Source organism: Puma concolor, chromosome A3, assembly GCF_028749965.1.
Source record: "Puma concolor isolate L17-30 chromosome A3, mPumCon1.1.hap2, whole genome shotgun sequence".
NCBI lineage: Eukaryota > Metazoa > Chordata > Mammalia > Carnivora > Felidae > Puma > Puma concolor.
The window spans coordinates 105,964,952-105,977,562 of record NC_141669.1 but is presented as its reverse complement, the minus strand read 5'-3'; the positions used below and the strand labels follow the sequence as shown (position 1 = coordinate 105,977,562).

General features: G+C 39.0%; 1 protein-coding gene across 14 annotated transcripts in view; it reads left to right on the top strand.

The window, feature by feature from the left end:
- PLCB4 (phospholipase C beta 4) overlaps positions 1-12,611 on the top strand; it is a 422,070-nt gene that overhangs the window by 369,023 nt on the left and 40,436 nt on the right. For all 14 annotated transcript variants that reach the window (XM_086701713.1, XM_086701708.1, XM_086701702.1 and 11 more), the window contains 2 exons: positions 354-518; positions 3,058-3,262. In XM_086701713.1, the coding sequence (XP_086557839.1) occupies positions 354-518; positions 3,058-3,262 (370 nt within the window). The remainder of the gene's footprint in view (positions 1-353; positions 519-3,057; positions 3,263-12,611) is intronic.

Sequence of the window (12,611 nt, the reverse complement as noted above, 5' to 3'; positions counted from 1 at the left end):
TCAGAGCTATGATGGGATCCTAGAACATATTTGAACCCTTAACTTCATTTCATACATGTGGGCACTTAGGTAGAATTAAGCTGCTGTAGACATTTTTTTTTTTTTTTATTATATGGTTCATTATTTTTTTTCTTCTTTCTTTCTATGGATGGTTCTCAAAGTCAGAACCTCTGTCTTGAGTTTTTTTGCATATACTACTTGCTCAATAGTGTTTTAATTTAGTAAGCAATGAACATATTATTTTCATAGATAACTAAAATTTCTAAAGATGGACAGAAAATTTCTTCTAGATTATTCTTTGCTCTTGATAATTACACAGACTTCTCTCTTATCCTATTTCTGTGTTGCTGCAGGTCATATCAGGTCAGTTTTTATCAGATAAGAAAATTGGTACATATGTAGAAGTGGATATGTATGGTTTACCCACTGACACCATACGTAAGGAATTCCGAACTCGCATGGTGATGAACAATGGACTCAATCCAGTTTACAATGAAGAATCATTTGTGTTTCGGAAGGTAGGGCATTTCCAATGTGTCAAACTCGCTCTGCTAAGTTAGGGGCCACAGTTTAGTGTATAGACACTATATGACATAGGGGCAGTTAGGCAACCCAAAATGTCTCCTTTTTCTCTTCTTTCAGTGGATGAGTTCTAGAGATGACATGTGATTGTTGTTATGTTTGTCCTTGTCCTTTCGGCTCCCCTTTCCTCCTCCAAGGAGCCCACCTTCTGTGTGGCAATGCTCACGGTCCAGGTTCGCAATCTCCTTAGAATGTGTCCTCACGGATGGACATCATCCTACACTGGAGAGTTCTGTTCTGCCAAGGCAGCAGCTGGTAACTTGCAGTGCTCCTTTAGCCAAGAGGACAGGTAGGATGGTGCACCCAAAAGGCCAATAACTGTCCTTAACTAGGCCAGTTGGTATTGTCCTATGCTTCCAGAAAGCATGTCACCTGTTGCCACCCCCACAGTCTGTTTTGGGTTTGGGGGAGGTTTCCTAATTCTATATCTTGATCCTAAGACCAATCACAACCATTCTCTATAATGATTCAGTTTTTAATCTTGTGATAATTTTTCCCTTTGTTTCTCTTTTGTCAGTGTAAGATGTATTGAAAACCCCATGCATTGGTTGTGATGTCTCCAAGAATATCTGGTTTTCTTTCTCACTTGCTTTATTATCCTATCCAAAATAGTTTCTCACTGGAAACTAATTTGACAATAAATTTCATATATTTAAAAAAAAAAAAAAAAACTTAACAGAAACCCATGGGGGAGGGGAAGGAAAAAAAAAGAGGTTGAAGTGGGAGAGAGAGCCAAAGCATAAGAGACTCTTAAAAACTGAGAACAAACTGAGGATTGACGGGGGGGGGGGGGGGGGGGGGGGGGGGGGAGGGGGAGGATGGGTGATGGGCGTTGAAGAGGGCATCTTTTGGATGAGCACTGGGTGTTGTATGGAAACTAATTTGACAATAAATTTCATATATTTAAAAAAAATAGTTTCTCACTTCTTTAGGCAGAGATTTTCCAGGTGTTTCTGCTCCATTTCTATGTCCCACAACACAGATAACTGGCTTCTTATCTTAACAAAAGTGAGGATTAGCAGCTTCAGAATAGGCTAACTGGTTTACAGAAACCAGGTTACAGAAGATCAGTAGTTCAATGAAACAAGCCATTGTGAGATCCACGCCCTCCACCATTATCCATGCAACCCCCACTATGACCTTCTCTTCTATAGTCAAACTGTAGTGTAGATTGCATACACACCTGTCATGGGCCTTTTTCCCCCCTGGTTTTTTATACTTTGTTGTAGCTGGATCTGTTGTCAGTGTAGCCAGTGTGCTTTGGCAGAATGAATAATCCCTACACACATTTCTAGAGATTCAGAAATTTGACTTCAGGCATTCTTTATTTTTGATGAGTAAGGAAATATCAAACTTGGTTTTTACATATAACATTACTGGCCCCAGAAACGAGATGCCAGGTCTGTATCCTTCTCTGTTCTTTAGAAGTTAAAGAAGGCAACCAGTCCATTGTCTAGCTTCAGGCACAGTGCTTAAACTAGCCAAGATGTCTTGGTTGTTCTTAACCAATGAAAAGTCATTCCTGATTAAAAACATTTGATTTCCTTTTGTCATGTTGCTATTTTATATGTGAATTAGGATTCTGCTATCTGAGCTTAGATTTTATGTCCATTTATTCATTTTGGAGATGGTTGAGAGTAAATGTCTTGGATCATTAATGTTTTTCGCTGCCACATATCACTGTATTTAGTATCCCAAAATCTATTAAAAACTGAGAAGTGCAAGAGAAAGGGAAAATCCAAATTTCTACATACATTGTCCTTTATATGCAAAGCGTTTCTTCAGAGATACTTTCCATAATCTTAAAAACAGAGCTGGATGTCAGAAGCAGCCCAGGGAGGAGACAAACCACAGGATTCAAAGTCAGGAGCCCCAATTCCGGGCCCAGATGTTACAGTCTCTGACATTAAGGAAAGTCACTTGATCTCTCAGGGTCTCCCTTTAAAAACAAAACAAAACAAACTTTATTTATTTTGAAAGAAAAAGCACAAGTGGGAAAGGGGCAGAGAGAGAGGGAGGGAGAGAATCCCAAGCAGGCCCCATTCTGTCAGTGCAGAGCCTAGTGCACAGCTCCGTCTCATGAACTGTGAGATCATGACCTGAGCTGAAATCAAGAGTCTGATGCTTAACCGACTGAGCCACCCTGGCGCCCCTCTCAAGGTCTCCTTTTTCTTGTCCACTACATGCATGGAGATTGGGAAAGATGACAAGGGTTGAACTAATAATTTTTCACATCCATTTCATCTAAAAATTTCAATGAGATGATTTCCAGGAAACCTGTTCAATTGCTTTCTCAATGGCTTGGACACTACAGTTTGTACAGTGTACTTCAGGAATGCAAATTGATCAAGGGCATCGTTTCACCATAAAGGCACATTTAAGAGCAGTGTGGATATGGTCCAGATTCCTAGAGTCAGGGCTCTTGGGAGCTGCTTTCCAAAAAAATCCATGAAAGGTATCATTCTTTGTTTGCAGGTGATCCTCCCTGACCTGGCAGTCTTGAGAATAGCTGTGTATGACGACAACAATAGACTGATAGGCCAGAGGATTCTTCCGCTGGATGGCCTCCAAGCAGGTTATCGACACATTTCTCTTCGAAATGAGGGAAATAAACCATTATCACTGCCAACAATTTTCTGCAATATTGTTCTTAAAACATATGTGCCTGATGGATTTGGAGGTAAGTTAAGAAGTCCAGATTATAGGATCATAAAAAATTTCACCAGTGGTTAAAAATATATATACCTGTTCCTACCAGTGCAGCCAACCCTTATAGCCTCAAAGAAATCAAGGATAGATAATAACTTCAGGTTTCCTAGTAATAAATTAAAGGGCAAGGCTGGATTACCTTTAAGGTTCTTTCTTATTTTAAAATACTGCAGTTTTATATGGTTTATTCATTTTTACGAATATGTTTGTGAGGGATTTTCTTACATCATCATTCAAAGGGAGAAAAAGACATAAGTCATATGAAACCATAGATCTCAATTGGTATCACTAAAAAATTTAAATTGAACTCAAATATCCACATGATTGGATTTTCTTCCACATTCATCAGAGTGTTCAGTTCCACAAAAATTCCCAGTCATCCCAGTCTTCCCACAGAAGACTTGTGGTTTTACTAAGGTAAATCAATGGGAGAAATCAAACCTGGACCAAACCTAGGATTTTGCTTACACCCAAACATATTAGCTTGTTATTACCCTAAATTAAGCCAAGAACATTAAAAGATAACAAAGATCTTCTCTACTCCCAGTGCATTGAATTCTAAGGGAATGGTACAGCAGAGTGATTGTATCAAATTAACCAAGGGTGCAAATTCTCACTCTCTACTCCTGGCTGGGTGACCTTGGGACAGTGACATAACCTTTCAAACATTCATTTCCTGGCCTGTAAAGATACTCCTCCTGCCTCCCTCTTAGCATTCTTGTGAAGTGCTTATCATTACGGTATATCCTATAGCAAGGCTCAAAAATGTGTGCACACAACGTATGTGTGGCTAACAGTACAATAAAATCAATAATTTCTATAGTAAGCTGGAACACATCCCAGCTTTGGGGATTGGGAGTTATTTTGTGGGTTGTTTTTGTTTGTTTTTGTTTTGTTTTTTAATAATGCTTGAGTCTCTGGTGGGAATATTTTCTCTAATCCTCAGCTTTAACAACCCAATTGCAGATTCAAGAGTGATGTGAGCCATGAGGATTTTTTCAGTCACAAAATAAAGACTCCTTCTTCCTCCTCCTTTGTTTTTTATTTAAAAAGGAAGCCTGTATCAGAAGCCAGAATATACTGTAGCTGATTTAAGAGCACAGAAAAGAGGGGTGTTGTGGGGCTAATAAGTGGATGAGAAAAGAGACGGGGGACCTAAAGAGTATCTTTAGGAGGCTGTGATGTCCATAAGCATCAGCAGATGAGTTACATCATGTTCCAAATACTTGAGCTTAGACAGCAGGTGGTGTATACCACCTAATACGTTTTAGAAATGGTTGTATAAACAAATATGGTGGAATACTTAAGGAATTTCCTTCTGCATGGCTTATTTTTCAAATGGAACTCTCTAATTCATTCCAGGGAAAGGGGAAATTGGACTAGAAAAGGGAAAACATGATTTGTTGAGTTCCTACTTTGTGTCAAGAACTCTCTATAGAGTCCAGAAGTTGTTGAGAAGGGATGTGGACACATGTAGTTCTGTGCTAAAGAAACATCTGTATTTATAGTGCAGCTCATTACCAGTGTCAATATTTGTGTACGTACTGATTCAGAATAATCCCTTTAAAAAATAGTCTCACATATTTTTTTTCCCAACACATCATTATAGTCACTTCCTTTTTATCAGAAGCATTTGAAATTTCTGTACTATGTTATCATGTGTGGGATTCCACAGTTGATGTCTGAATCTCAGATTTGACATTCAAAGACTTTATTCAGAATTCTCTGGTCATTTCTCTTATAGGTTAAGAAATTGAGGGCAGACACCCTGAGGACTTACTTAAGGGACTTACCTGAGGATAACAACATAAGAATATGAGAACCATCTTTTTCTAAATTTTTTATTTTCTTTATGGCCTCTTGACTTAAACAGTGTGTTTTTATTTCATCTGCTTAACTAAGCTCCCACATTCAGATATGAACATTTATGTGCTGAGCCACGACAATAGGAAATCTGTAGACTCCCTGTTCTCTAGAACATTGAAATTCTATGTTGATTCCATAGGAAAAGGTTCAAAATGAAACCGTATCCTTGCACACTAGCATTTTCTAGGGGAAAAAAAATCTTTTTTATGGCTAAAGAAAGATAATATGGATTTATTCATTCCACAAATATGTTTAGTAGGTTTTATTCTGTAAAAGGCAAAGTAGGTAAAATATGTATCAGAAAAGAGATTCTGACAGCGCAAAGAATGAAGGAAGGGTCATCCACTAAATCCACTGCTTAGAGACAGCTCTGTTGCCATATTGGTCCCTTCACTTTCAATCTCATGTCTTCTGTTTTAATTAAATAGATCTTACTGTATATACTCATTTGGACCCATTACTTCAGAGAGTTCATTTTTTTCACTTAATAGACCATATTTTTCCATGTCATGAAATCTGTATTATCCATAATTTAGTTATTGATAAACATTGAAGCCATTTCCATTTTTTCTTATAAATAATAATGTGTAAAGCTCTGGAAATATTCATGATTGTTTCCTGAAGATAAATTCTTTGAAGTGGAAGGAGTCGTATGTGTATTTAAAACTTCAGATACTGGGGCGCCTGGGTGGCACAGTCGGTTAAGCGTCCGAGTTCAGCCAGGTCACGATCTTGCGGTCCGTGAGTTCGAGCCCCGCGTCAGGCTCTGGGCTGATAGCTCAGAGCCTGGAGCCTGTTTCCGATTCTGTGTCTCCCTCTCTCTCTGCCCCTCCCCCGTTCATGCTCTGTCTCTCTCTGTCCCAAAAATAAATAAACGTTAAAAAAGTTTAAAATAAATAAATAAATAAATAAAACTTAAGATACAGATTGCCAGATAACCCATCAGCAGGGTGTAAGCTGGAACTTTTGTTTTTTGTTTTTGTTTTTGTTTTTTTATTGTTTATTTATTTTTGAGAGAAAAAGCAAGCGAATGGTGGGAGGGGCAGAGAGATGGCGGGGAGACCAAGAATCCTAAGCAGGCTCTGCACTGTCAATGCAGAGCCCAGTGTGGGGCTAGAACTCACAAACCGTGAGATCATTACCTGAGCCAAAGTCAAGAGTCAGATGCTTAACTGACTGAGCCACCCAGGCACCCCAGAGCTGGAACTTTTGTTAACATTTACTAGTTTCATCAGTAAAAACAATTTCTTAGTGTATTCACTTAAAATGTTTTTCTCAAAGGAAAAGATGTAGTCAACAATTATTAATTCGTACCTACTATATGGGTAAGAGATATAAAGTTGGAAAAGTCACGTACACTTATCCTCAATTTTCCAGCCTTGTACACATATACATGTGCACATATATAAATAAGTATAATCCGTTATACTTATCTGTTATGGACTTTGAAAGATTGGACTAATCCATTTGGACCTTGAAAGATTAATCACAGCGGGAAGGTAAACTAACTTTCCAGACAGAGAAGCAGCCCAAGCCAAGGCCTTCATAAGTAAAGTGCTGGACTTATTTATGCATTCTGAGGAAGCTGAAATACAGGGTACATGGTGCTAAAACCAAAGTTCTGTTCCATGTTTGAGGATGTGTCCTCAAAAGCCAGTGTTACTTGGCAAGAGGAGTGTGCTCTTCTTGTTGAATAATTTTGACCCCTTAAGGAGAATATGCACATTTTCAGGACACTAAGTAATTTGATAAATTATATTTTCTCAGCTTTTAGGTGAGGTCAGTTTGTCTGAAACCACTCTACTAGTTTAGATTAGAAAAGTAAGACTTTATTTATGCCTGACCAAGCTAATGCAATCCCAACTTTTATAATTAACCAAATATTTAGCCTAGGAATTATGTATCTCTTTAATCAGATAGCTAAAAACAGACAAATTTTTATGCTATAATTTCATGCAGCATTATTTGCATAAAAAAGATCAAAAACAGCTATATCCATCAGTAGAGACTGGTTAAATGTGGATGGCCATTCTGTAGAAAACCATACATCTATTGAAAATAATGACTTAGATCTTAGTGTTCAGGATAGAAAGATGACAGTGATTTAGTACCAAGAGAAAAAGTAAATTGCAAAATGATCCCATTATTATTTGCTAAGAACCTTTACCATCTTTATACATATGCTTAAAGTGCACAGAAAAAATTCTGAAAGGATATACACCCAACTTTAAGAGTAGTGATCCCTTTGAGAGTGGGGGTAAGAGATTAGTGGCGCTGGCCCACTGCGATGGGTAATGTCCAGGAACATCACAGAGAACACACTATCCAGTATGGTGGGACTTCACTTATTACTTCTGGGTCATTTAAGTGAGCATATGTAACCTCTGTAAATTTTTAAAAATTGTATTTTGCCCTATTTTTCTATAAAAGCAAGGTAATATGAAAATGGCACAAGGAGAGTTTAAAATATGTACATATTTATTTTGAATTGAGAAAAAAGAAATAAAACCAAAGCAACCTATTATCCTGCTACCTAAATAGTTCTTGATAACATTTTTAAATAAAAGACATGAATTTCTTCAAAAAGTATAAGAATATAAAACACAAAGCATATCTGTGTATATGTTAATATGTATATACATAAATGTAAGGTTTGTGTGTATATATGTATGTATGTATCACAAACATACATTTCCCTTTTAACTTAACCCAAAAAGATAATCCAGTATACCATGTTCTGTGCTTTGCTTTCTTTACATAATATATCATGGAGCATATTCCTGCCAATGCATATAAGGCTTTTGAGTTATTTTTTAAAGGTTATATAATATTCCATTATATGTATATAGCACTATCTCTCTCTCTCTCTTTTTTTTTTTTAAAGGAGGCTCCATGCCAAACATGGGGCTTGAACTCATGACCCTGAGATTGAGAGTCCCATGCTGTACTCACTATGGCCAATTCTGGGTTCTAAGAAAAATTTTATTTTTCAGTAATGGTAGTAAAATTGGCATCTCATCATTTTTCAATTTGCTAATTTAAAATTATGAATCAGACTAAGTGTATCTCGTGTGTTTCTTGCTCACTTGTGTTCCTTTTCCCTTAAAATACCTCTCTAGTACCCTTCGTGGGCTTGTTTAAATTGGGTTTCTCTTTTTTTGAAGTAACTTTTCAAAGTAAATTTTAATTACAAGTTCTCTCATAATTTCCAAAGCGGTCTCAAATACATCTCAATGTCTACATAAACTTCTATGAAGGTAATGGTTGGGGATTCAAATACTGTCTATCGTTCTTGGCCTGCTGTTTCATGGAGGCCGCTTAGCAGGTACGTGAGGATGCTGGCTGGAGCCCCCACGGCTCATTGGCTGTGTGACCCGGAATGAGCTCTGCAGAACATTTTACCCTGTAGTGTCCTCATTGAGGCTTGGGGATAACAGCAGTCCCCAGCTCATAGGTGAAGATATAGTGAGTTCTTGGTACAGTGCCCAACCATAGCAACCCTTCCATTAATTTCTTTTCATTTCTGTTTATTTCTAACAAGCTAAAGAAAAATCCACCAGTTACATTTTCTTCTCCCTAACTTTACCCTTTACTTTGCTGCAGTAGACTATTTTGTCATAAGCAGTTCACCATCATAAGGAAAATCTTTTAATTCCATGCCTACTACAAAATTTCAGAATTCTAACGCATTAGTAATGTGACCATGATTTTCTTTAAGCACCAGCAACTCCATGTTCTATATAGTTTTTAAATGTATTTTAAGTCTCAGTAATGTTGGGTGGGTGGCATCATTTTATAGAAACAAGAAAAATGTTCCTTAAAAGGCTTTTCTAAGTTAAGACATTCCTTAGGGGGAGGGCTTGGGCATTGACAGGAGCTTCTGGTCACTTACTTATTGGAGTTCTGTGCTGTGAGGTCACCAGGGGATGAAGAATCCCTCCTTACAGAGACAATTTGGTACTTCTGCGATTGCCCATAATTCCTTCTGCCTTCATGCATATGGTGATCTTTAGACACCTTGAACTCTGGGCTGCCCCAGTTCCCTCCCAAAATGATTTGAGTCTTGACCCAGTATTTCCCCCTGACCCTTTTCCTCTCCTGTCAGTTTCCGGTTTTCTTTCCTTGCCCTGTCAGACGACAGAGGCAGGGAATTTAGTGCAACTGCTTCTCCTCCTCGCTGTAGCAAGAACTCCCATGACACACAGGAAAAACACAGAGCAAATATGGCTGCTCCAACTTCGGAGCTCTCTCCACAGATGGTTCTGTTCCTAAGCTGCATGGATGTAAAATGTCCCTGGGCTGAAGAAGAGAGATGACATCTCTTAACTATCAGAAACTGAAATTTGATGTGAAAACAGGCAGTAACATTTAAGACAGGGATGACTAGGAATGAATCAAAAAGGCTCCATTTAATTTCTTTAGTATTATTTTTCTACTAAACATAGAGTAAAATAGCCCTCTTGTTTACTCCCACACTCACACAATAGGAAAGTGCTAGGCTGGGTGCTAAGGTCAGTTTTCCTTTGTCAAATCCAGTGAGCCTTGGAGACGTGGGGTTGTCTTTGCTGCCTTATCTGTAAGTGCAAATGCCATGGACCTCAGCGCTTAGCCATTGCAGTGGCCTTATCACTGCGAGCCACTGCTGTTTGTGATGGGAAGCAGTTCCAAAGCAGATGGCAATTAAATGAGCATTAGTATTTCTCTCACCCACTGTTGTTTTTGATCATTTGTATATCTTATTTCTGAGTGGTAAGGGGAACAAATAAGAGAGTTGATGCCATGCTTCCAGAATATATGGCACATCAGCATTATATTTAAATGTCACTCTGAGATGTGTTGCGTGAGCCGCTCGCCGCCAGTTCCTTGAGCAGCGCTTATCACTGCTCCTAGAGCTGTAGGTTTTGTCTTCTCTTCTGCACCTAGGCCCTTTTGTGCAAGGAAAGATGAAGTAGCCCTTTTGTTTATTTGTCTGTTCTTCCTTTTTGCCTGCCCTGTGATTAAAGAGCCATCATGGGGCCTGGGGGTGGGTGTTTCTTGCTGTCTCTGCCCAGCATCTTACAGGGTTGTTTTCCAAACCTTCTGCAAAGATAGTGGGCCGCTTCTTACATCACATGGTTCAAAAGGAGGAAAGTTGTTAATCAAGATGCCATTGCTGGGCCATGATCTCAGGATTTTCTGATAGAGTGAAAGGTCGCTCCATTTCCTCCTCTCCCTTGTGGATGCTAAAACACTTTTTTTCTGTCAAACATTTGTTGGAAAATTGATTCGCGTTGCAGTGGTATCCATTATTATGGCTTCCTCTGAACTACAGAATATGTTGGTAAGAACACCAAGAAGAAAAGCTCCAGAGAAGGGGGCAGGATGGATTATGGAGAACTGGCTCAGGAGTTGCCAGGTGAGGTGAATTTAAACAGGCTCCTTATTACACTAGAAATGTACTGTGGAGCCCAAGAAGAGGGGGACACATAGGCATCTCCCAGTGTTACTTAACCACAAAGTCTTCCTCCACCCCCACCTACACCTAACATATCTCTATGCATTCTAGAAATGGAATTTGGTCAATGATTAATCATTTGCTAGAAGGTAAGAGACCTCATCTAAAATCATAGTTATGGGATTTGTTGATCTTTTTTAGCATTGCTTTGCAGAGATCTGGGGAATGTATATTTTTTCTGCTGCCTTTACCTCTTGATAAGATAGAAACCGTTGAGGGGAAAACAGGAGAGGATCTGAGCCAAGAGGGGGCCATCTAGGTGCCATGGTTGGTGTTCACCACCAAGGCACTCAAATTAAATGCCTTGAGAAACAACGGTTAAACAAGCAAACAGACAAAGATGGACCTCCCTTATAAAGACTGCAAGTATCTGGAAGTCTGTGCTGAGGAATTGCTACCTTCTTTTCACTTCTTGGGGATGCTTAAATTGATGTTTTCAACTCTGGAAGTGAGGAAGGGTGGGTGGGAGGGAAGGAGGAGTGAAAAAACGAATATACATGGAAAGTCTTCACCACGAGCGACCAGACTTTTGGAAATGGCACTCAACCTAGAAATAGTGGGTTTTTTTCCCTAAGTATAAATAAGTAAAACTTCTGTTAAGTTCGGAAGAAAGAAGCAAATGAGAAAAGGCAGACTGGTTCTTTATTATTTTTTTAATTTTATTTGTTTTAAGTTTGTTTATTGATTTTGAGAGAGAAAGAGCATGAGCAGGGTAGGGGTGAAGAGAGTGGGGAGAGAGAGAGAATCCCAAGCAGGCCCTACTCTGCCAGTGCTGAGCCCGACACAGGGCTCGAACCCACGAACCACAAGATCATGACCTGAGCCTAAATCAAGAGTTGGACGCTTAACCAACTGAGCCACCCAGGTGCCCCAGACTGGTTCCTTTTTGAAAAGAAAGGTTCCAGAGCCTGTGCCTTGGCCTCCAGGCATCTGGGAAATTTCAGCTTGCCCTTGTGGGTTCTGTAGGGTCAGGCTCTTGCATGCGCAGGTCTGTACCCTGTTAGAAGGTCAGTGTGCCCTGTCCCAGACACGCCTAGCACACAGGTCAATGTTGATCAGCATTTCAACTTCATTCTTGCCACAGGGGATTGTCCTGTGGAATAGAGAACTACGTAACCAGCCACAGTGCTCCCCCAGTACAAGGGGAGGATGTCCATGAAATGCCACATTGGCACCAAAGAGAGATAACAGGTCTACTTGAATATGCAAATATTTGGCCAAGAATATGCTCTCCTGAGCTGAAGGAAGGAAAAATAACATTTTCCAATAGAGTTATACAAGCATATTAGAGGTATGAGATATTTGAGGGACAGCTTCTCATTCTCTGGTTATAAATTATTTTAAATGTTAATAAAAAGTGGTTTCCCTTTTTGATATGCAGCATATTTATATATAAATGTATATGTAATATGTGCATGTATAATGTGTGTGTAAATCATTCTTTAAATGTCAGGTATATATATGGCTTTAGTCAGAGGAGAAACTAAGTTACAAAAGGAAAATTACCTTAAAGAGGCCTCGTCAGGTCTTGACTCTCTAATCCTGAGCCCTTTTGCTGAAAAATTTTGGTGGAACTATCCCACTGGCTGCCGTCTGCGTGGATGTATTACTCTAGCTGCAGAATGAGCACCTGCCACCACGTGGCAAAATCCCGTGTCCTAGAAGTATCTGATTTATTCAAAATTGCGAAGAATGAAGTGCTTGTCTCAAGTAACCTGCTAACCTAAGCCTTGTTCCAGGTATTTTATCTTTTTGACATCATCTTTTTGTCCCATGTGATTCAGTTTGAACAAGCCTTATTTCTACTTTGCGTATTTTTGTTGCCATTTGATCAAGAACACTACTGAGTTGTATATTATAAAAAATTTAAAGGCATATGTAACTGAAAAAGGCATCTCGTTTAAACTCAAATAATAAGGCACGATTTCAGAATCCGGGAACATAACTCCCCAGTGGCTTC